The sequence below is a fragment of the Alexandromys fortis genome, unplaced genomic scaffold (genome assembly GCF_014885135.2).
Source record: "Alexandromys fortis isolate MF-2015 unplaced genomic scaffold, M_Fortis_MF-2015_v1.1 scaffold_81, whole genome shotgun sequence".
In the NCBI taxonomy this organism is placed as follows: domain Eukaryota; kingdom Metazoa; phylum Chordata; class Mammalia; order Rodentia; family Cricetidae; genus Alexandromys; species Alexandromys fortis.
The window spans coordinates 4,720,574-4,746,189 of record NW_026067960.1 but is presented as its reverse complement, the minus strand read 5'-3'; the positions used below and the strand labels follow the sequence as shown (position 1 = coordinate 4,746,189).

Below are 25,616 nucleotides of genomic sequence, written 5' to 3'. Positions count from 1 at the left end.
TCCTCCGCCACACAGAAATAAATATTTTTTTTCAAAGCTAGCAAGAACAAAATATAACAGGTAGCTGTCCAGACCTGCTTTAAAAGCATAAACACCAGCTCTGCTAAGAAATAACACCCCTGTTGGCTTTTATCACATGACCTGGGCCAGAGAGCCAAGAGAGAGGAGTCAGAAATCAGGTTCTTGTTGATATCATGGTAAGCCCATTAAATATGTAGGGAAAAAAAAACACCCTTACGTTTTGGACCTGGTTGAAACAATCAGGGACCAGGTTAGAGTTCATTTATGTTCCACACCCTGAAGGCGACAGCTGGGGAGGCGCCAGGTAGACCCCAAATTCCCATCTTCCAAAGGTCTGAGCTCTGAGAGCCAAGACGGACACTAATAGTCCCTGCCTCCCTTCTGCTGCCTGTGTGGATGTCTAATCTGTACCTCCCGCGTCTGGATCAAGAGATAAGCCTCGCCACACACCTCACCCTTCGGAGGCAGAGAGCTGTACGCTCCAAGCAGAACCCGAAGGGCTCCAGTCCTCCGGAAATTGCTGGGGGCTCCAGACTGCAAGGAGAGACTGCTAAGTTGGAAAGTGCTTATCAATTACTCATGTGACTGGATAAACAGGGATTTTATCTTGTAGCATGAATCAAGAGATAAAAATTCCATTTCAAGGGGGGGAGCAGCCTGAAAACTAATCCCTGTATGTTAATTGGAAACTGAAAAGGAAGGAATGGGGGGGGGGCTATAGACTGCTTTGCCTGGGTCCTGCTTGGAGCATTCGAGACAGAGTGCCTCCACCCTGGCCCGTGTTTTGTTTCCGTCATCCCCAAGACTCCCAAACCAGGCAGCCCAGTGAAAGGGAAACTCTGTCCTCTTCTTCCTGAATTTAATTCAATAACCAATAGGACCCCTCCAACCATGACCCCCTCCACACCCTGGGAGCTGATAGTGGAAGATGGGAAGATGAGTTTGTGGGTAACAGTCTGTTCCCTGCATCAGCACGTCCCAGGCATTGTGGTTAAACTTGATGGTCTACTCCAGACTGTAATCCTAAGTAGAAAACAGTTTTCAAACAGCTCCCTAACAAGGCTGTGTACAAAATTAGCAGCAAGCCTAAGACAGTGGGACCTGTCTGCCCCCACGCTCTGTGGTCAGAGCCAAATGGTATCTAACCTGAAATATACTTTGGCCATAAAAGAACGTTTCCCCAGGCCTGACAGCACAAACTTCTCAGGAGGCTGAGGTAGGAGGATCAAAAATTCAAGGATTGATTGGGCTACCAAGTGAGTTCAAGACCAGCATGAGCAACTTAATAGGCCCTGTTTCAAAATAAGAACTCAGGAGCCTAGAAGGATGACTCAGCAGTTAAGAGCCCTGGCTGCTCTTCCAGAGGAGCTGGGTTAGAGTCCCACATGGATCTAACTCCAGTTCCAAGGATCTGACAGTTTTTTTATGACCCCTGAGGATACAAGGCAGGCATATGGCATACATACATATGTCAGACAAAACATTCATACACAAAAAAAATACATTTTGAAAAAGCCATTAAAAAGAGCAGTGGGGATATAGCTCAGTGGTAATGTGTTCGGGTGTGTATGAGGCCCCGGTTTCCATCTCCAGTACCAAAAATATTGTCAGTGTCTGGTGAGATGGCTTAGTAGGTAAAGGTGCTTGCCACCAAAGCCTGGCCACTGGCATTGGCTCCCCCAGGACCCATGGGATTGAAGAAGAAAACCAAACCCCCAATAGTTACGTGCTGGCCTTCACAGAGACATGATGGCACATACCCACACCCCATACACAAAAATAAACACCAAAAAGATGGATGGATAAAGTACATGGTTTTATTTTTGTCCCACATCCCTACTCTACTCATGGCCTTGCTCCTGACAGTCCCATAGGAGCTGAGAAAGCAGCCCAAAGGACAGGCCGGTACATTGATAGCTTATTTTGATATGAGATTTGGCAGCAGCTTGGAGGTAGGCTACAGCAGGATACAGAGACCCTTTCGGATAGAGAAAGGTAGACACAGAGGTAGAGAAACACTGAGAAGAGACTCGAATATCCAGGGTCAGACGTGGCTGTCCCTGGCTAGTGGGAGTATATATGACTGTCAATTTCTTCTTCGTTCTACTTTCTCTGTATTTTCCAAACAGTATATTGGGAGCACTGCTAATTTCATAATGGAAGAGAAATAATAAACTTTGTGCTTTTTAGGTAGTGTATTAGGAGTGCGTATTGATTTTTCCATGGGAGGATAACAACACACTTCATAACCAGCGGACTTGGCATTATTTCCCCCTCCCACAAAGCAGGAGAATCTGTCTCAGTAGGTGTGCCCTTTCTTGGCACCAGCTGGTAGGTGGGAAAGGGGGTGGGCAGGGGACTCTGCCTGGAACAATGGTTGGACAAACGTGTGAAGGTCTGAGAATATGGAGCCTGGCCTGTATTCCGAGGTCTAGGCAGAGTAGCATCCAAGGAGAACCGGGAAGGGGCAGGATTTCTGTCTCTGTGGAAACATCCATCCACCTTCTCGGCCCTCCTGCTACCCCTACGAGGAACCACGGCCTGCCTTTGTGGGAAAACGTCTCTCGAGGACCAGGACTGGGGTTTGTCTCCACGGTTCAGGGGCTGGTAGTTCAGGGGTGAGTTAATGAATTATAGGATTCAATAATGAATTGTTTCTAATTAGTGAATGTGCGGGGGGAAAGCCACACTATTCGGGCAGCAATTGTGACAGCTACAATGCCAGCCAACACTAACCCAAGCACCCACCCCTCATCTACCCTCCCACCCACGCACCCACCACTCACCTACCCACTCACTCATCCATCTATCCACCCATCCACCTAAACTTCAATCCGTCACCCACTCATGCATCCATCCATCTACCCATCCATTGATTCATCTATCAAGCCTTAGTCTCTCCATCACTCAACTCTCCACCCATCTACCCACACATCTAAGCCCCCATCCATCCATTCATCCATCCACTCTCTTATCCCTCTACCCAGTAATCCATTTATTCATTCAAGCATATCCACTAAGCTAAGTTCTCCAATGTCACCACCTCCCCACAGCCATCCACACAACATCCAGATGAAGTGAGAAGAAAATGCCTAGGACAGATATAAGGACTGATGAGGGAGGTTCCAAAAAGCTCAAAGGGCTTCCACATGCGGCCTCCTAAGAACCAGGCAGACAAGAAACCACGCAGAATCCAGAAGTGTAGGGGCAGGCTGAGAAACCAGACTTCCAAGTACCAGCTCTTTCCCAGCTAGGCTCCACTGCGCACCAGCCATGTGGCCTTCCCTTCTCTTCCAGGGAGTTTTCAGATCTGAGAAGGCTGGATTCTACTCTGGTCTGCCCCCCACTCATCCAGAGCAACCCGGGAGGCCACCTGGATATTTATTTGGTTACTAGATAACTAAGCCGGCCACCATTTCTTTGATCAGACGCCTTGATAGGAAACAAAACAAACAGCATTTCTCAGCAAGATTCTGGTCCATCTTCCTTCAGTGCTTTAACACGGTCAAGGATAGGAAAGTGGGTGTTTAGAGGGGGGAGACTATGGAGGGATCCCTAGTGCCCCTGTGTCCGCCAAGGACCCTCATTGCTACCCCTTAACAACTACCCTCTGACTCCCTGAATGGTCCCTCTGTGGTTACCAACCTAGAAAGCAGAGCTCTGCAGACTCCAAACAATGATGTCCTAAGAGGCCCCGCACCAGCACTGGGGTGGGGTGGGGGGCTTCTCTCCCAGACAACACAGCTACTCTGGATCTTACAGAGTCTACGGTTTCCTAGAGCTGAGTGTGGCCTCCTTCCTCTCTCAAAGCAGAAGGTTGAGACTGTCGATTGCGTTGGGTGGGTTACTCAGTCTAGGGGTTTGTAACCCACCCTGCAATCAGTTATTCCAGGGTCTCGGAGGGGCGCTACCTGGAAGGGAATGAGCTAGGACAGAAGAATGAGGCCAAGCAGATTTGTCAAAGCCCCCTTTATTAGGATCATGGTTGCTGCTTATATAGCCCCTGAAGGGTAGGGAAACGAGATTCTTGCCGCGTGTTCCAGGTCACGTAGGCCAGGAGGTAGGCCAAGAAGTCACAAGTTGCCACACCTGGTTCCCTGGATAGCTGGACACATTCCGCTAACAGATAAGTTAATTGGGTGTGGGGCAGGTTCTCTCAATAGAACATAATTATGGGTGTGAGGTTCTCTGCAGACTCCCCAAGGTGATGGTTCCTGTAATGATTTTTAGGGGGGAAATGGCTCGTGACATGAGACAAATGCAGCTTTCTGTCCTTTTCTTCATCTTCTTCCCTCCCTCAGTTCCTTCTTCCTCCCTTCCTCCCTCCCTTCCTTCTGTCCTCTCCCCTCTCTTCCCTCTTTCCTCTTCGTCTCTTTTTCTTTCCTTCCTCTATTTGTAAAAGTAAAGTCAGCTCGAAGTCATAGCTGAGTCAAAACTTTAGTCTCTCCTTCCCCTCACACTCGGGCATCTCCTCACAATTCCAGGAGACTCTTCTTCCAATACTATGTTGTATGGCTGTTTTCTGGGCTAGACCTGACCCTCACCGGCATGAATTGGAGCAACGGTGGCCACCAGCATGACACCCCCAGGACTCCACTGTTGGCATTCCCTAGTGGGAGTGGAGGCAAACTCTCCGAAACCCTTCCCTTCCCCAACAATGCACTGGGGAGACGCTTTGGTAGGATGGCTGCCCATACCTGTTCCGGAACACTCTTCCAGTTTTAAGTGAGCTGTGTGTGTTGTGGGTGGAACTCTTCAGTGATGTACATAAGCCACCCAAGGGACTTGATGGTGTTGCAATGAGTCATTTGTTTTCGGTAACTCCTACAAAATCACTTCTCTCCAAACTAGAGCTAGTTGGAGGTCTCTCATTGGTCTGTCGGTAGTCTCCCCTGGAAAGGGCTGTAACACTCCATTTGCCTATTTGTTTTTTTATTGTTCTGGGTGCACTTGGATAGGTGTGCCGTGGGCTATGGAGGTCAGAGAGCACCTTTGTGGGTCAGTTCCCTCCTCCACCTTCACACGGGTTCAAGAGCTAGAATGGAAGTCCCTAATCTGCACGGCAAACTGTTGTACGGGGGAACCCTCCCCCAGGCCCCTTTTAACTTCATTTTCGCCTATGTTGTGTTAAAGTGGAGGCTGTATTGTCTCCAAACAGCTAAGTTCCAGGAAATTCACCCGCCCCCTCCGTGCTTCTGCCTCCTCACCTGTGGAGTGAGGAGTGTATACCCATCGCTTGAGAACCCTGCTTTTTCTAGCTTCCCTTCCTCTCCTGAGTACTGTTCCTTCCACCTCCTGCTACCCACCTGTGTGGGCTGGGGACAATGGTCCAAACTCAAAACTCATTTTTCTCACGCTGGGGATGCAGAGATGGCTGAAATGTGGAGCTAATGAGAACTACTGGCTCGTTTGGATGTGAGGGACACAACAGGTGGTCATCCTGTGTTCTCAGCAATCAACAGCTCCAGAGGAGAAATCAGCCAATACAGTTCTCCTGCCTGCCACCCTCGGCGGGGGCTCCTCCTTTTAACAGCAGCATGGTGAGTTCTGAAAGATCAAATTATAACTCCACCTGGGACAGCCATGCAAAACCCCTTTTCAAAGAAAAAAAAAAGAACCCACTAATATTTGAACTTCTATCTACATCCTGGGACCTGCAATGCCAGAAGGCCAGAGAGGCCAGTCTTCCCGTGATGGGCAGATGGCAGAGAACCTGAATCTGCAATGGCAACGTTTACAAATGTATGGACACATAGTTGCTACAAATCATCACAGTTGTGCAAGTTATAAATCATCACCCTAAAGGGCTCTTCTCTGGCCCTTAAGCAAACTTCCTGTGACAGGGACAACTGTCGGCCAGGAGAGCCATACCCTGATCTGGGTTTCAGAAGTCCGCCACAAACCCATGCTGTGCTCAGTAACCCATAGGCACCAAAAGAAACACCACCTTCTGGAAGCAGACCGCTAGATCCCCTCACACCTCACTGGGGGAGGGTCACATGCAGGGCTAGGCACTTGGCTTTCTTCTTGCCTCTGGGGAATAGTAAGGACAGCCTTGAGTCCTAGGCTGGGGTCCTGGGGATGGAGGTGAAGGGATCTTGGGGTTCCTGAGTCACTGAGGAACTCACCCTTCCTCAAGAAAGAGAAAAGAGGTATCTTGGGTCCCTGATGGGATGCTCAGCCCACTGAAGTGGGGCAGGTGACCCTACGAGGTCTTCTGAGGGCCAAGCTGACTGCTCCAACAGGTGCCTGGATACAGACGACGTCAGGGAGACAGTCTCCCTCCTCTTCCTCTTTTGTTTTTCGTGACTCCCTCCCACCATCCCTTCTCTGCTTCCTTCTTCCTCTATCCCTTCCATTCTCGACCTCTCCTCCTCCTCCTCCTCCTCCTCCTCCTCTCCCTCTCTCCCTCCCTCCCCCTCTTCTCTCCTTTTTTTCTCTCCCCTTTCTTACATCTTCTCCCCGTTGATGACAGCACAGGGAGCTGCCCCTTGGGACTGGCACACCAAGCCTGGTGCCCACCTGTGTTTTATTTGAATGGCCCCAGTGCTCCCTGTGGAGAGGACAGACCAGAATCACTTTCCCTAGGCGCATCCCTCTCTATAAAAACCCTAACTGTCTCATGTCCTCTTCCCAGGTGGCCACAAGGCTTGTTTTGCCACAGAAGTTGTCTCTTTCAATGCCTGACTTGGCGAGCTCCAGGGACCCGTCTGGAGGCATTCTGGGCATTCTGCCGTCTTCACGGCTGCTTTGCCTCTGCGCTGCCACCCAAAACCGACTCACTCGGATGAGTCCGGCAGGGTAGTGGCAGGAGGAGGAGGAGTTGGGGTGGGGGAGGAAACCCATCCCAGATAGCCCCAGGCTTTGCCTAATTACAGAAAGTGGTGCCGACTTGGACACTTTCACTGCGGCCCTGCGCTAATAGTATCTGGAAGACCTCAAAAGTAGAGTCTGGGGTCCAGGGCCAAGAAAGGCTAAGAAAAACTTTCTGCATCCCTAGGTCCTTGCCCTTCCGGGGAACAGCCTGGCCTGAGTGCGCTGGGGCGTGAAGCAGGGTGCCCTGGCTCTGTTGGGAGGCTTCCTTGCCCTGAGTGAGGACTCTTGGGGAGGCGAGGGCCCAGGAGGCAGGGTGCAGGAGAGTCAGGGGAGTGTGAGCTACAGGAGCGGCGGCACTGCTCCGGGGCGGTCTCCACCTCTTCTGGCAAGTTAGACTTGGAGTGTGCAGCTCAGCAGTCCAGGATTTCCAGCCCACTAGCAGGAGTGCAGCCTTGGCGAGGGGCACAGGACCCAGCCTGCCCCAGCCCACTGCTGCCGGAGTCTCCTGTAAGCGCCTCATCCTCCAGCCAGCCTTGGACTGAGGGATACCTGCAGCTATGCTCCGCTTTGCATGCATCCTGGTACTCTTGGGAGGTAGGTGCCACTCTCCCCATCAATTCCCCTTCTAATGACCCTTGGAGACGGTCGCACTGAGCCTGGGTACCTGTCCTGTGCTGCTGCTCTGTGTGCGCTTTTTCCAGACTCACCTGGTGGGCGCCTGCGGTGTCTCCAAGATCTTTCTAAGCTCTGATGGAGGAGTCAGGCTACTAGGCAGTGTGTGGATTCTGCCCCTGGAACCTGACTTCCAGGTACCCAGAGCATCATCCCCTTGTGTTGGGGCTCCAAGGAGGTTCAGGCTATCCTAAGCAAGCGAGTTACCCAGGTAAGGGACAAAGTCCAGGTTACATAGAACAGGCTGTTGGTTGGCTTTGCCCTCCAAGCCCATAGACTGGTAAGGCTGTGATCTACTGCAAGGTTGGGAGAGAAAACAGGCGGGGATACAGCTCTGCTTCTCATGGATGATACCCAGCAGCGGTGGGGGGATGGGGCCTCAAGAACCCTTGGTGAAGAAGTAAGCCTTTTCTAGAACAAATGCCCTCCTAATGAGGGCTCTACAAATGCCAGCTGTGATATTCCAGGTGCCAACAGTAAATATGAGAATAACTGCCGTCATAGGTGTGCCAAACCCAGGACTCACCCCTGGCACAAACTAAGAATTCCAGCCCTGGTCAAACTTTGTAGCTTGGAAGCCCAGATTAACCCTGCATAAGACTGTGTGCCTACCCACCAGGGATCTGGGCCCCGGCTTTCTCCCTCCGAGATGGACATGAAAACCCTACCTTTGTCTAGGATTACTATGAAGTGCAGAGGGTGAGCCACGGGGCCCCCAGCTTGTTGACAGGCACTGCCTGGCACCCAGAAACCATGCAGTGCACAGCAGCCGGTGTCCCAGGCTCTGCAGTCTGGCGGCAGGACTAAAGCACCCTTGAGACCCTGTCATAGGTAGTTTGGGGCACCGTAGCTCTTCATCAAGGCTTTGCTTTCCTAGTCCCAAGTTTCTACAAAAGATCTTTTGAGAAAAGATAAAGGAACCCGGAGGGAAATCGAGGGAGGGCATGCTCGCAATTTGAAGATTTGCAGATGCATGCACCTAGGGTTCATCCGTCATGGTCTGTTTTCTCTGGCTGAGTGGAGATCAGACGTCACATAACTGGTTAGCCCTCAGCGCTGAGCCTTCCTAGCTACAATCGCCTCCCTCCTCACTGGCTCGCCAGCGAGTAAGAACAGGAGGTACACCCAGGGGCAGGTAAGGGGGGCGCTGGTGCTGGCTGCTGTGGTGGACACTGCGTCTCCTCCACTTCTCTGGCTCTCCCCAGGGCTCTGAACAGGCCAGAGCTGGTGATGCATTACCCTAGCAACCTGCCTTAAGTTCCTTGCCATGCCAATAAAATCACGGAATTTTAGCACCGAGGCTTGTTGCTTCGTTTCTCATGACCCTTCACCACTGCCAGTTCAACCCCACTAGAGAGAAGACCCTCCAGTGGAACAGCCAGTGGGCATCTGCTTCACAGCAGGGCAGCCCTTGGGTCAGACCCACGAGGTCAAGAGAGTAGCCACTCTTTTCAGCTCAAGCTTCCAGGTGTCCCTCCCCGCTCCACCCCCGTGCTAGGCCTAATCCTGGCATTGATTTGATCAAAGTCTACTCTACCATTAGCGCCATCAGCAGATGGCCAGAACCCAGCTATTCGTTCAGTTAGCTACAAAACTCAGTACCCAAACACATCATGCCTGAGTGACATGTCTGAGTTCTGGAGAGTCTGGGTAGCATGGTACACCAACCCTTCTGCTAAGGAAGCTCATATTATACAAGTGGTCATGTGTGTGTCCACACACACTCCCACACCCAAGGTTTCTCAGCCTCTGTACTGTTGACAGTTGAAACAGTTTCTTTGTTGGAGAAGAGGCTGTCCTGTGCCTAGTGACTGCTTGCAGTATTCCAACCTCCCCAGCCCAAGTCATAAGATTTTAGATGGTCTCCTGACTTTGCTAGGTGTCTCTGGAGGGCAAAATAGCCCCCTGCTAGGAACCTCTGGTCTGGCCAGCTCAACCCAATCGGGTAGGTTTCCACAGGAATCACAGGATTGTGTTAGCGTTGTTCTGAGCAATCAGGAAATCAAGGGCACAGCAGGGGCCCAAGAAAAACAGCACAGCCTGTGTGGCTGCTAATGGACGCTGATTTTCCCAGTTTGTCCTCTCTTGGTCTGCATTTGAAAATGTCTTCCCCAGAGGATGACCGGCATGGTGCACCCGATGCCAGACACATACCAGCCCAGCCCTCTCACTACTGGGACCAGTTCCTTCCGTAGCAATTTCTGGCTTTAAAGTATCCCCTTATTCAACAGTTTATGCTTGAGGTGGGCAGTGAGAAACTACTGCCTCAGAGTTTGGGGGGTTTGTTTCACTCTCAGACTTTTTGTGTATGGGGTTATCTAACTTAAGCCTTGCTTCTCTCTAGAGCTGCCTACATGGTGATGACAGGTTACCATTTAGATACAGATTAATCAGAGTAAAATATATCTACTCTCTAAAAGTTCTGACAGAGCGTAGTTTCAAAACCCAGACGGCTCCGTCATGCAAGCTTGGGGCTGTGAGTTCCAACCCCTAGCAGGTGGTGCATATTTGGCCCCAGCAATAGAGGGATTGAAACAAGAGGCTCCTTGGGGCCTGTTGGCCCATCTTGCTAAACCAGGGAGCCCTAGGAAGGTAAGAGAACCCATCTCAAGAGTAAGATGCAGAGTGATTGAGAAAGATGAATGTCAGCCTCTGCTTCCACGTGACTGTGCACACGTGTGCACATGCCCCTACATTCACACTATGCAGACACAAGCACACACAGATACACACATACACACACACACAAGAATAGCAGTGGAAGAAATTAACTTAAATACACTTCTGCAGCATCCCAAGGGGAATAGAAATTGGTAATTGTGTTAATTATTTAAAACAAAGAAAATTATGAGCAGAGACTTCATTTTGTACTTGGCAAGTCGCAGGCGAATCAACCCGACCAGCTGTTTCACTTATCTTCTGACCGAGGCTGCAATCTTGAAATTCAAAATAAGCAGCTCGAGGCAAACACAGCAGCTTCCTCGATTTTTAAAACCATCTGGATAGCAAACCGGAGAGAGACTACACGGGAAGAAATATGTGTGCAACACACAGGACGTTAACTGTGCTAATGAAAGCTGCAAGCCTAAATGAGGCCCCGACAAGCCTTCCAAGACACAGTGGTTCACCGCCAAAGTCAGTCTGCAAAATGAAGATCAATAGCCCAATACAAAGGGGAAGGGAGGCTATTAAAATCAACTTGAACTTGAGAGCGTCTAAGCTGAGCTAGGGGGACTCTAGGGAGGCAATGAAATTCTACAGTTGCCACAAAGGAGAGCGACAAGTTGGCCTGGGCAGTTGGTCTCTAACATGAACCCTTTGTGCAAAGCCCAGCCTGACCCCTTGAGCTTCCAGACCGTTTCCAAAAGACCCTGGGACGGGAAGCCATATCTGGAAAATGAGATGCCCATCAAGGAGGACGCAATGAAAGTGTCACATGGGAAAGAGAAAATGTCAGACCTGTTGGTTGGCGGGGTGATCTGGGACAGTTCGTGGAGGCAGACTGGTGCCCATTATGACATCTACCTATGCACCAACTGTGAACATTGACCTGGGTCCCCCTGGTTTTATTGCCTTCTTTGGTGCCACAGTACCCTTCATCCTCCCTGGGCCCGTGTGTGTCCATCAGTGAATTGGGACTGGTGGCAGCTGTGGCTTTGGATGCTGGAATCCCATGGGATAAGAGAAGATCCAGGGGACCCTAGAGCCACACTGCAGAGTGGAGCCTTTCTCAGAGGCTGCAGATGCAGAGAAGAAGGAGCGGTGGCCCGGCTGCCAGCCCAGTGCCTCTGAGTGCTGATCTCCTCCCACTCTGGTGTATTGTGTGCCCATCAAGGCTCTGCAGCTCCCTAACAATCCACGCACAACACATTATATAGCCACACCCAGCCTTTCCTATCTCCCAGATTGTCCCTGACTCACAATGGGAGCCTCCATTATCGGAGTCCTTGTTTGCTCAATGGGGATGTGGGTGGCTATTAAGCTAATTGTCGGGGATGGAGAGATGATGGCTCGGCAGTTAAGAGTACATGATGCTCTTCAGAGTTCAGTTTCCAGGGCCCTCATGAAGCAAACACCCGTAACTCCAGTCCCACGGGGAGTCTGATTCTGGCCTCCGGCACTCACTAGCTATACCTTTATACAAGCACAAACACATAATTAAAAATAAAAGTTGAAAACAAAGAAGGTTCTAACAGAGTGATGCCCAACTGGTCCCAAGGCAGCAAACATAGGCTAGGTGCCTTCTTGTGTAGCTGCTATCACAGCAGTGAAGTGGAGGGGACCAATCAGGCAAATGACAGTCAGGGTAGAAGGAATCACAAGAGTGGTGAGGACCAGACAGGACAGTATAAGGGCCCCGAGCTAGGGCTGGGAAGTTCAGGAGCATGCCCTAGAAAGGTCACAGGTGAACCAGAGCTGGAAAGAAGAGACCCTGTTAGCTGGAAGAGCAGACAGAATGTCCGCCAGGAAGGGCAGAATGAGCAAAGATCTGGCAAAGAAGGCAGAGGTGAAGCCTAGGGAGGCAGAAGGCCATGGAGCTCGTGGGTCAGTAGGACCTAGATCCCAGAGTGACAGGGTGTCAGGAAGGGGTGGGACCTTGCGACAGTGGCCATGCAGAGTCCATGGAAGGATTGTATGAAGAGGGGAGCCTTGCCTGGGGAGTTGGTTTGTGCTTGCTTCCAGCCTTGGGAATCTCTTGTTCTAGACTTAGGATGCTCACAGGCCCCACTTCAGTGCAAGTACGATGAGTGACAAGGTACGTGTGTTCAGCATTCACTCAATCCAGCCGTTCCCACACCAGCTTAGAACAACACCCAAAGCCACTGTCTTGATCTTCCAACATCCCCGCAAGGCCGAGGTCCTTGCTTTCGCCTGAGATGAAGAGGCCAAGGCACATGACCGTGCATAGATGCAGCTAAACTATTAGCAAGCCTGAGGATCTCCCTTGGCAGGCAAGGTGGGCGTGGTTTGCTCACATCACTGACCTCAGTCATCTTGTCTGAGGAGTGGAAAAGTTGCGGTACCTAACACAGTCCAGAGGTCCCAGTGACCCAGCCCTGCCTTCCATCTTGGCTTCAGCCTCTCAAAAAGAACACACGGTCCATGTGTGGAGGTCAGAAGCTAACTCTCAGGATTCTGGTTTCTCCTTCTACTGTAGGAGTCTTGGAGACTAGGCTTAGGTTTTCAAGGTTGAGGGCAGGTTCCTTTGCCCATCCTGAGTCCCCTCACCACTCATCTGGGGAAAATGAATGTCATGATTGCGAACCATAAACTCTATCATCTGCCCTTTCCCCTTACACTGCTCAGTGAATAACCTTTCTCTTTCCAATGGAACAGGGCAGGCATTTCTTCATCACAGGGCCTTGTGCAAGTTAGCAAGCATGCTACCATTGAGTTACAATCCCAGCCTTTGATGTTTGATACATGGTCTGATTGTGTGGGCCAGGTTGGCCTCCAAGGAGAAATTCTTGATTACAGGCACATACTACCAAGTCTGGCCAGGGGGATTTCTCTTCATGTGGGCAAGGGTAGAGGTTGGCTTTGGGGCTTCACGGCCTTTGCCTTTCATCTCTTTCCAGATGCCCTTTGTCTGTAGACTGTAGTGTCTGTTCCTAGCATTGGAATTGCTATGGCAAAAGGTATGTGTTCAATATGTCCCTGACCTTCTCCCCGAAGAGCTGTCCAGCCACCCCCATAGACGGCCTGAGACAGCAGCAGCTCTTAGCCTCATGCCCACCTCCACCCCTGCCATCACTGTTCTTCGTGAATCTTGCTAATGTTGGTATTCCTGTCGTGAGTGTGGAGGGGTGTCCCACTGGGCTAGGGGAGTGCATTTGTCACTTGTCTTGTTGCTGTGACAAGATACCTAGCAGAGGCCACTTCAGGATGACAGGGTTTATTCTGGTGCACAGTGGGAGGGTTCAGTCCATCACGAGGAAGTCACAGCCGCAGGGGTGGGGGCAGCCAGTTACCTCACATCTGCATCGCTTGCTCGCTCTCTCTCTCTCTCTCTCTCTCTCTCTCTCTCTCTCTCTCTCTCTCTCCCTGTCCATCTTTCTGTCGCTCTTCCTGTCTCTCCCCGTTAGTGAACTACTTTCCTGTGCAGTAGGGAGAGCTACACTTTCGTTATTGCCCCTGCATGATCTGCACATGGACTTTTGAAGACACGATATCCAGGAAAGGTTTTCTTCCTTTGAACACTGATCCGATTACGTAAAGAATTCACTTTCACATCTACAGCGAAAAGCATACTGGAATTTATCTCTCTAATTTATTTCTCTCTATTTTTTTTCAAAGATTTACTTATTTTTAAGTACATTGGTGTTTTGCCTACATGTATGTCTGTGTGAGGATGCCAGATCCCCTGGAACTGGAGTTATAGACAGCTGTGAACTGTCATGTGGGTGCTGGGAATTGAACTTGGGTCCTTTGGAAGAACAGCCAGTGCTCTTAACAACTAAGGCATCTCTCCAGTCCTGTTTCTCTGGATCGTAATGTCTTTCCTGAATATCTTCACTGCCCCCATGACTTCCTGCTCTCGATCTCTTGGTGTATACAATGTTTTGATCCTTTTTTGAGTTTTCTGCATCTTTCTTGGCACCCTGCATTGCTCTCATCTTAGGGTCACTGTCCAAAGTGTCTCCAGGGTCTCTCTGAGTCTCAGACACTTGACATCTAAGTCTCCAGGGACACTTTTCTCTTTCTGAGCCTTTGCTGGGATTTCCATGCCTTTCTCTCCTGTTTGTTCCTCTGCTGCATGAGGTCAGGGGATCTCATTCTGTCTTCCCGGCCTCATGTCCTTTCCCACTGAATCTGCCCCTGGATGTAGACTTGATGGCTCCATCATCTAGATTCTTCAGGCCAGTCTCCTGGGGGCGGGGTCCTTGTGGCTCTTCTTTCTCTCCCTATTTTATCTGTTCTGTCGATTTGCCCGGGTTCCCAGGCATTCACCTGCAAGGGTTCAGGCAGTGTGCAATCTGTTTCTCAGAGACACGTCTCCCACCCATTGCATCTAGCACTGGAGTCACAGAGTACAGCCCCCTGGATCTCAATTTTCCATCTGCCTCAGACTTCCTGGGTGGCAGAGAAGTACTGTTGGCTCTGTAGTGCCCTAGGGTCTGGTGTCCACCAAGGTTCTCTGCATTCTTCAATGTTCTGGCCTTTGCTCTGGAGTGCTCTTCAGGTTACTAGGGTCATTTCTTTCTTCAGTGGTCTTTAAGACCAGTCGGGTCTTAGATTGGAGCTCCTCCTCACTTTCCCCTTTTGATCCAATCCAGAACACCAGTCAGGTGTTAAGAATGCTAAGGATGGTTTTCCCACCTTGGTTTACCTAACCTAGACTACCCCTCAAGGAAATGTCCAGAGCTCTGTCTTCTAGGTGACCCATGATCCTGGGAAGTGAACCATCATATTAACCATCACTAAAAATGGTATCTGGCTGGTCACAGACAGTGTCTTAATGTCACAAGCTGAAACCTCTAGGTAGCAGACTCAGGCAGACTGGAGCCATTGGCTGTCTGGAAGGAAGTTTATTTGGGTGTTTAGAGAGGGTCCTGTACCCTCCCTGATACGATGAAAAGAGATTGTTTAAAGGCATCCTATTTCAAGTCTAGTGGACAGAGCTTTGGAACTTGGTAATGGAGGTCTCTGCAGGGTGATTGAGACTGGGCTATAGTTACAGACGGCTCACTGTCTACTGGAACCAGCTCTCAGGAAGGAGTTTGTGATCCAGGTTTTGCCATTATCCACAGTAAATATTTGAGACAGTGGACATTCTGGGCTAGAGTGTTGTTGAAGAGCAGATGTCCATGGAAATTGCAACTTGGTGGGGTCTTGGTGACTTAGGAGCCCCCAGAGCTGGTGACACTCTTCAGTGAGTCAGAACAGAGCTCAGTGCCCTTGGGTAGTCTGAGATGCTAACAGCCCTCGTCACGACCATCCCAGGGACACTAGTTGTCTGCTACTGAAAAGAAGCAGCAAAGGTGAGCTCTTTCACCAAAGCTGGCTGTGTTAGCAGGGGAAGGATCCTCTCCCACCCAGCCCCTACTCTCACAGCATAGCTATCCCAAGAGCACGGTGCGCCTCTGAAAAGACATATCTAAGTGATATGAGGAGAGAGATAGATGGGTAAAATTCTTAACATGCAAGCGTAAGAACCTGAGTTTAGATCCCATAACCCAGGCAACGCTGGGCACAGTAGCGTATGACTATAACCTCAGCAGTCCTGCAGGGAAATGGGAGTCAGAGACAGGAGAATCTGCAGGAGTTCACAGCCCAGCCATGCTGGCATATACCGTGGCAAGCAAGGGACCCTATCTCAAATAAAACGAAAGGCAAGGCCCAGCAGCTGGGGTTGTCCTCTGACCTCCACACAGATACCATGGCATGAGTGTGACTTGTGTTTTCATATATGAACATACACATCATATACATACACACACAACATACAGACATATCATGCACATCATACGTATACATATAAACGCACGCATCAGACGCATATACTCACACACAAAGATGAAAAGTACATATCTAAGCCTCCCTCCCAGAGCCTCGATACTAAATTACACAGGAAGAAAAGCGAAAAGTAATAGCCTACACCCAGCCCCACTCTCTCCCCGAAGCGGGTGCAAATCTGGAGCAAGGCATGGGTGTGTTTAGCTTGGAATCACTAGCGACCACAGGAAACGAAATGGCTTATTCTCTGGCAAGGACGGTGAGAGCTGCCTCAGCATGCGTCTTTGGTGGTTGTAGCATTGCTAGACAGGTGGGAACTGAGGTCTAGAGTTGAGCCCTTCAGCTTTAACCCAAGGCTGAGAGGCTCTCATTTCCTCCCCAGCAGCTCCAGAGACTGAAAGCTCCTGCTCGTAGGCAAGAATACCTGGGCTTTGACCACAAGCAGGTCTGAATTTACTGGGTCTCAGTCTTAGTTACTTTTCTGTTGCTGGGATAAAATATCCTTACAAAAGCAGCTTAAGGAAGGAAGGGTTGACTTTGGCTCACAGTGCAAGGTACACTCCATCGTGATAGGGAAGCCAAGGCCGCAGGAACTTGAAACAGCTGGTCCATGTTGTGTCCACAGCCAGGAAGCAGAGAGAGAGAGAGAGATGTATGGTGGGTGGTTCCCAGCTCACTCTCTCCTTTTATATAGACCAGGACTCCAGAACAGAAAATGGTGCCATGGGTCCTTCCACTCAGCCTAATAAAGATAACTCCCTGGCAGACACACCCAGAGTCCTGTTTGCCAAGTGACTCTAGATCTCAAACTGACGATTGAGATTGACCACCACAGGTCCAGGTAGTCCCACAGTGCTTGGCATTTCCATCTACCTCTTCTGAGAGTCAAATGTCAGAGAAGGTAACAAGCTCCCATTTGAGGGATGTACCTCGGTTTGCTAGGAAACTCCAGATGGAGAGTTTGGGACTAAACCTTGTCATGGGATATTGGTAAGAACAGTGTGTGTGTGTGTGTGTGTGTGTGTGTGTGTGTGTGTGTGTGTTCTTAGGTGCCTCTTCTACTAATATGAAATGAGGTTTTTATTTTGTCTTTTAGATTTATTTTATTTTATGCATTTGAATATTTTTGCCTGCATATATGTCTGTATACCACATGCGTGGCTGATGCCTACAGACATCAGAATAATGAAGAAGGTATCTGATTCCCAGAAACTGGAGTCACAGACAGTTGTGATTTTCCATGTGGGCATCAGGACCTGAACCCAGGGACTTCTCGTAGAAAAACACATGCTTCTTAATCAATAATTCATCATTCCAGGCACCCCTTTCCCTTAATAAGCATAGACCCTTTCCCCACACAACATAACCTGGATATAATTTCCCCTCCCTCTACTCCTCCCAGTTCCTCCTCACCTTCTCTCTATCCAGACCCACTCCCTTTCTGCCTCTCATTAGAAAAGAACAGGGTTCTAAAAGCTAATATATCACACCAAAATAAACAAACACAGAAAATATTAAAAAAAACAAACAAAATGAAAGCCACCATATCGAAATTGGACAAGACAACCCAACAGAAAAATAAAAGATTCCCAAGTGGGGCTGGAGAGATGGCGTGGTGGTTAAGCGCACTGGCTGCTCTTCCAGAGGATCCTGGTTCAATTTCTAGCACCCACACGGCAGCTCACACCTGTCTGCAACTCCAGTTCCAGTGAATCCGATTCCCTTACACAGACATACATGCAGACCAAACACCAATGCACATGAAATAAAAGCAAAATTTTAAAACAGAGAGAGAAGGCACAGGCACCGACACCCACTGCCTTACACGCCCAGGAGCACCACAAAAATACTAAACTAGAACTCAGGTGGATGTGCTGAGGACCTGGTGCAGACCCGAGAGGCCCTGTGCTTGCCGTTTCTGTCTCTGGGAGATCATAAGAGCTTTGCTCAGTTGATGCAGAAGACCTTGTTCTCCTGGTGTCCTCCATCCCCTCTGTCTCCTCGGGCCTCTTCCTTGAGATTTCCTGAACTATGGGGAGGGATTTGATGGAGATATCGCATTTATACTTGTGTATTACAAAATCTCTCTCTCTCTCCTCTCATGTGTGTGTGTGTGTGTGTAAAGTCTGGCTGTGGGTCTCTCTATTTGTTCCCAGTTGCTGTAGGAGGAAGCTTTTCTGATGACTGTTGAATAAGGCACTGATCTATGAGTATAGAGGAATGTCATTAGGAGTCATTTTATTGTTCCCTTATTTTTCTTAGACCGGTAGTATTTGGTTTCACCCTATATCTCTAGGCCATTTAGGCTCTGTTCTTGATACCCAAGAAGTTCCATCTCATGGAGTGGACCTTGAGTCCAATTAGACATCAGTTGTCTTAGTTATTAGTCCATTGCCGTGAAGAGACACCATGACCACCACAACCCTTATAAAGAAAAACATTGGGCTGGAGAGATGGCTCAGTGGTTAAGAGCATTGTCTGCTCTTCCAAAGGTCCTGAGTTCAATTCCCAGCAACCACATGGTGGCTCACAACCATCTGTAATGAGGTCTAGTGCCCTCTTCTGGCCTGCAGACATACACACAGACAGAATATTGTATGCATAATAAATAAATAAATATTTAAAAAAAGAAAGAAAAGAAAAACATTTCACTGGGGCTGGCTTACAAGTTCAGAGTCCATTAACATCATGGCTGACATGATGGCACGCAGGCAGACATGGTGCTGCAGAGGGAGCTGAGAGCTCTACATCTTGATCCACAGGCAGCAGAAGCAACTGTGCATCACACTGAGCATAGCTTGAGCACAGGAGATCTCAAAGCCCACAGTGACATACTTCCTCCAACAAGGCCACACCTCCTCCAACAAAGCCGCACCTCCTGATAGTGCCACTTCCTATGGGAGCATTTTCTTTTAAACCGCCACAGTTGGTTATTCCCACAAGATTTGTGCCATTATTTCCCTAGCATAGTTTGCGGGTCGGACAGGAGAGCAAAGGTTTTATGGTTGGGTTGATGTTTATGTGTCCTTCTGGTAGCCTATAGAGTACCTTTCCATGTCGTAGACACTGGAACATGACAGTGGGGTTCTACCATAGGCACCAGCTTAGAGTTATGTGGGTGCTGTCTTCAGCAATGGGGCCTTGCAGTAGTTTGTGAAGAGCAGCCTGTTGTCTTGGCAGCAGCCTGGGTTTTTGGGTATTTCTATGGGACCCCTTAGGCCCACAACTCAACTGGAACTGACAAGAGATGGCCAGTAGAGGTTCCACCTTCCTTATTATTTGGAGATTTCATTGGAATTACCCTCAAAATGGTAGGATTTGGTTTCCATAACATCTCTAAACTCCCCTCAATTCTAGGACTTTATCCCATCCCTCCACACACCCACTCCAGTCCACACATAAAACCTATTATATTTTCCCTTTGAAGGGAGATCCATGTGTACTCTCAGTCCCTTCCTCTATGACTAACTACAGACTGCAGCTTGATTATCATTTATTTAATACCTAATCTCCAGATAAAAGTGAATACATACCGTATTTGTCTTTCTGCGTCTGAGTTACCTCACTCAAGATGATTTATTTTCTAGTTCCATCCATTTGCCTGCAAGTTTCACAGTGCCATTTTTTTAAAGAGCTGAATAACTACTCCATTGTGTAAACGTACCACATTTTCCTTATCCGTTCTTCTGTTGAGGGGCATCCATGTTGTTCCCAATCTCTGGCTATTGAGACTTGAGCAGCAATAAACATGGCTGGGTAAGTGCCCTTGTGGCAGAGTAAAGAGTCTTTGGGTATATGTCCTAGGGTGGTGCAGCTGGGTTTCGAGGTAGATCGAGCCCCACATGTTTGAGGAACCTCTACACTGATCTCCATGGTGACTGTACAAGTTTGCACTCTCATCAGCAATGGAGGAGCGAACCCCTTGCTCCTCATCCTTCCAGCATGAGCATCACTTGTGCTATAGATCTTAGCCATTCTGTCAGATGTAAAATGAAATCCCAGAGGAGTTCTGATTTGTATGTCTCTGATGGCCATGGAGAGTGAACAGTTCTTTAAGTGTTTCTCAGCCATTTGAGTTTCCTCTATTGAGAATTCTCTGTTTAGATCTGTAACCCAATTTTCAAATTGGATAATTTGGTATTTTGAAATGTAGTTTTCTTGAGTTCTTTATGTGTTTTGGATAATAACCCTCTATTGAATGAGGACTCGGAAAAAAACCTTTTCCTATTTTTTATGCTGCAGCTTTGTCTAAATGACAGTGTCCTTTACCACGCAGAAGCTTTCTGGTTCTCAGTTTCATGATGGCCCCTCTTATTAATTGTTGATCTCAGTGCCTATGTAAATAATGTTCTGTCCAGGAAGTCTTCTCCTGGGCCGATGAGTTCAAGGCTGCTTCCCCTCATCCCCTCCTATCAGGTTCAGTGTACCTGGCTTTATGTTGAGGTCTGTGATTCATTTGGAGTTGAGTTTTGTCCAGGAGGATAGCTATTTGCCTTCTTCTACATGCCAACATTCAGTATGACTAGCGCCATTTGTTGAAGATGCTGGGTTGGTTGTTTTTTTTTTTTTTTCCAGTATGTGTTTCTGGCTTCTTTATTAAAAAATCAGGAGTCCAAAGGTGTGTGGGTTTATCTCTGAAGAACACTATATACTCATCAAAGGAAAAATCCACCAAGGTGATATGCCAGTTCTTAGCTTCTAATGCCCCAAACACAAGGGCATCCCTGTTTGTAAGATGAAACACTACTATACCTTAAATTACATATTGACCCTCATGCACTGACAGTGAGAGACTTTAGTACCCCAGTCTTACCAATAGACCGTTTATCAAGACAAAACTAAACAGAGAAATGCTGAAGCCAACTGGCTATAATAACCAAATGGATCTAACAAATATTTATAGAGCATTTTTCCAAACACACAAAAAAAAAGACATTCTTCTCTGTACCTCCTGGAACTTTCTTCAAAATTGACCACATACCCAGACACAAAGCAAGTCTCAACAGATGCAAGAAAATTGAAATAACTCCCCACATCCTGTCAGACCACTGTGGGTTAAAGGTGTCTGTCAATAACAACAGGAACAACAGAAAGCTTACAAACTCACAGCAATGGAACAACTCTCTACTTAATCAAAAATTGGTAGAGACAAAAATAAGAAAGAAATTAAAGACTTTCTAGATTTGAATGAAAATGAAAACACAACATATCCAGATTTATGGGACACAATAAATGATCGTAGCACTAAGTGCCTACATTAAAAAAAAAAAAAACTGGAGCGATCTCATCTTAGTAAATTAGCAGCAGTTAGTTAGACATGAAAGATCTAGAACAAAAGAGCTAACATCCAGGAGTGAACAGCAAAATCAGCAACCACGGAGCTGAAACCAATAAAACAATAAAGAGAATAATACAAAACAATGAAATGAGTTCATTGTTTGAGAAAATAAGAGCAACAACCCCTTAATCAAATGAACTAAAAGGCAGAAAGAGAATATCCAAATTGACAAAATAAAAAGCTCAAAATAGACACCGCAGAAATTCAGAAAATCTTAAGGAAATACTTTTAAAAAACTGTACTAGGATTGGCGTTGGTGGCTCAGGCCTTTAATCCCAGTACTCACAAGGCAGAGGCAGCCAGATCTCTGTGGGTTCAAGGTCAGCCTGGTCTACCAAAACGAGTTCCAGGACAGTTAGGGCTACAGAGAAAAATCCTGTCTCAAAAACGCAAGAACAAAAACAACCCCCCTAAAAAAAAAAAAAAAAAAAAAAAAAAAACTATATTCTACAAAATTGGAAAATCTAAAAGAAATGAATCCTTTTCTTGATAGGTACCACTTACCAAAGTAAGTCGAGATCAGATAAACAATTTAAATAGACCTATAACCCCTAGTGAAATAGAAGCAGTCTGTTCTCCCAAACAATATCAATCCCAGGACCAAATGGCTTTAGTGCAGAATCCTACCAAACTTTCAAAGAAGACTTAACACTGGCACTCCTCAAACTATTCCACAAAACAGAAACAGGAGGAACACTGCCCAGCCCATCCTGTGAGGCCACAGTCACCCCTGATATCCACACCACACAAAGATCCAACAAAGAATGAAAATCAAGAAACCATTTCCCTTATGAACATATACCAAAAGGACTCAATAAATACTTGCAAACCGAATCAAGAACCCACCAAAAAGATCATCTACCATGATCAAGTAGGCTTCATTCCAGAGATGCAGGGATGGTTAAGTATATGAAAATCCACCAATGTAATCCACCATATAAACAAACTGAAAGACAAAAACACATGGTCATCTTATTATATGCAGAAAAGGCCTTTGACAAAACCCAACACCCCTTCATGATAAAAGAATGCAAGGGACATACCTAAACATAATAAAGAGAGTTTACAGCAGGCTCATAGCCAACATCAACTTAAACAGAGAGAAACTCAAAGCAATTCCACCAAAATCAGGGGACAAGACAAGGTTGTCTACCCTCTCCGTATCTAGTTAGTATAGTACTTGAAGTCTTAGAGCAATAAGACATCTGAAGGAGATTAAGAGGATATAAATTGGAAAGGAAGAAGTCAAAGTCTGTTTATTTGCAGATGATATGATAGTATTACATAAGTGACCTTAAAAATTCCACTGGGGAGCTCCTTCAGCTGATAAACACTTTCCACAAAGAAGCTGGATACAAAGTTAGCTCACAAAAATCAGTAGCTCTCCTGTATACAAATGACAAACGGGCTGAGAAAGAAATCAGGGAAACAATATCCTTCACAAGGGCCTGGAATAACAAAAAATATCTTGGGGTAGCTCTAACCAAGCAAATGAAAGACTTGTATGACAAAAACCCAGAATGGCTAAAATCCTAAAAATGAAAGAATTGGGAAATCTCACCATTCCTGATATCAAGTTATACTACAAAGCTATAGTCATTAAAAAAAAAAAAAGCAGGGGGCTGGAGAGATGGCTCAGTGGTTAAGAGCATTGCCTGCTCTTCCAAAGGTCCTGAGTTCAATTCCCAGCAACCACATGGTAGCTCACAACCATCTGTAATGGGGTCTGGTGCCCTCTTCTGGCCTGCAGATATACACACAGACAGAATATTGTGTACATAATAAATAAATAAATTTAAAAAAAAAAAGCATGTTGGCATAAAAACAGTCATGCTGATCAATGGAACTGGAGACCCAGATATAAACCATTTTATTTTTTAATTAGTATCAGATGAATAGGTCTGGCCATGATAGGCCCACACAAAAATATTTATTTTCTTTTGTTGAATGATCAAGTGGGAGCTGAGGAGACAGCTTAGTGAGTGAAATGCTTGCCTCGCAAGCATAAGGCCCTGAGTTGAATCAGAGCCCAGGCATGATGGCATAGACTTGTAATCTCAGCACTCAGGAGCCAAAGACAGGCGGATCCCTGGACCGTCTTGGCCAGTCGGCCTAGCCTAATTGGCAGTCATTATCAGGCCAGTGAGAGATTCTGTCTCGGGGGAGGGGGGGGAATTGGCCAATGCTTGAGGGCATAAGGAATGCTATCTAAGGAGAAGGGACCATGGAGGTCCTCACTCTGCACACTCTGACCCCTGAGGATGTAAATTATATGATGCAGTGGCTGCAGAGCAGCCTTGGCAATCTGTTCGACCACACACAAGGATAATACAGATTAGGTGAAAGAGACAAGAGCCTCCTAAGGAGCTGCAGCCTATCCCAGGGCCGTCATGGTCCAAGTCACACCTGGGGACTCTTTTCCAGTGACATTTAAAGGTAAGGAAAGTGGACGGAATGACGAAATGGCAGAGGTGGCAGCCATGAGAGGCAGCGGAAGGAGAGAAACAGAAGCTTGGCGTTCTGTGAATAATGTCTCTTGATAGAGGCTCTTCTGGACTCACTAGGCCAGGACAAGGCAGAGAAACTGAGGGACACCTCCCAGTGTCTGCTTCCCTCCTCTCCCAGGCTTCCAGAAACCCTGTCTTTAGTTACTATTATTTATTTCCAGCTGCTCTTGCAGCTAGAGGCCCAGTGGTCCAGCCAACTAGAAGGACTACATGCGCGTCTCTTCCCTAAGAGAAGTGTGAATGCAGCAACCCTGGTGGGCCACGGAGATGAAGGTTGGGTCCAGGGATGCCACAGAGAGAAGGCTCCTAGAGAGGGAAGAATCCCGCTTACACTCTCTGCAAGGGTGCTGTGGGAAACCCTGCCACCACAGTCAGGTTCATTCCCAGTGAGCTGAAGGACATGGAGATTTGGAGAGCCCAAAGCCAAGGGGGTGACAGGACACTCAGGTAGCCATGGGTAGAGGCGAGACTCCCAGAAAGGGAGTAGAAGGGAAGGCTCTCTGAAGGCTCTGAGTAGTAGAGGCGGACTGTGCATGAGGTCCAGGGTGGGGACAACTGGGAGAGACCTCAGAAGACGAGGGACAATGACATAAAGAACATCACAGTGCAGAAGCTGCCCTGCCTTAACTCCCGGTGTGGCACTGGAAATTGTGGTTCCCAGGGCAGAGTTTGAGGCCCGCCAGAACTCAGGGGCCAGTTTAGACATACCTTCTCCAAGCTCCTTCAGCCCTGCCTCCACTCCGCACCTCCTTTCCACCATATGCATCCCCACCCGCTTTTCCCTAAAGCAGCAACATTTCTCCCTGCGCAAAAGCCAGCTCAAAAAAGCCAAGGAGAGCAGCAGAATCCTTTTTTCCCCTGCTTTAAGAAATTATATCTTTGTTAATCAAGAAACATGACATCATCCCACCACCACCCTCAGTGAAGCATCCTCTCCTGGCTTCCTAGTGCCCGGAGGGTCGGGTTAGAGAGGCTAACCGTTCAGCCTCGAGCCAGCAGCCCACCCCATGGCTCTGATTGCAATGCAACTGCTGAACAAATTTCCTCACTGAGCGACTGCATTTGAAGCTGGTTTACATTGTCTTTGCTTGGCTGACCTTGTATGCTATTGAATTGGAAAGTGTGGTTTGTATTGTAAGGCCTCTTAATAATGTATTTTAAAAAAAAACAAGAGACTTTTCTATTGCAAATGAGATATGGAACTCCATACTTAGCATGGAGAATGCCTCAGTCTGTTTTGAAACATATTTTTCATTAGCTAGACTTTTCACCGGAACAGAGATTTAAATTTTATTTTAAAAACAACCTGCCACCCCCTTCGTGCTCATGTATTTATGTGTACTCTTTGAAGAAAACCATCTAGAAAGGTGCCCGAGCCAACAGTGGCGGCGGCTGTGAAGAGAATGAGAAGACATGCTCTGCTGCTGGCTTATTCTTTCAATATGAAAATTGTTCCTGGGTCTGGTGGCACATGTCTATAATCCTACACTTGAAAGGCTGAGGCAGGAGGATTAAGAGTTCAAGACCAAGCTGGGCCACTGACTGAGGTAAATTCAAGGCCAATCTAGGTTATAGAGTGGGACATTGTCTCAGAGAGAGGAGAAACAGATGGGAGAGAGTCACTCAGTAACTGTGTCATTTGGCGGTGATACCATGGCTGGAAAAAAGCTCAGTGGACCTTCCCAAACTAGCAGGGTATGACTTCACTAGACAACAGAATCTCATGTCACTGTCACCAAAGACTATCACTGTCACCAAAGACTACGTGTGTGACTGTGTGACAAGAGAGGCAGCCTGGAGCCACT

General features: G+C 47.8%; 1 protein-coding gene across 1 annotated transcript in view; it reads left to right on the top strand.

Moving 5' to 3' along the window:
• Window positions 1-6,938: 6,938 nt before the first annotated feature.
• Window positions 6,939-25,616, top strand: part of Apcdd1l (APC down-regulated 1 like) — a 61,759-nt gene continuing 43,081 nt past the window's right edge. The window contains exon 1 of the mRNA XM_050152856.1: window positions 6,939-7,431. Within this exon, the coding sequence (XP_050008813.1) occupies window positions 7,395-7,431 (37 nt within the window). The 5' untranslated portion in view covers window positions 6,939-7,394. The remainder of the gene's footprint in view (window positions 7,432-25,616) is intronic.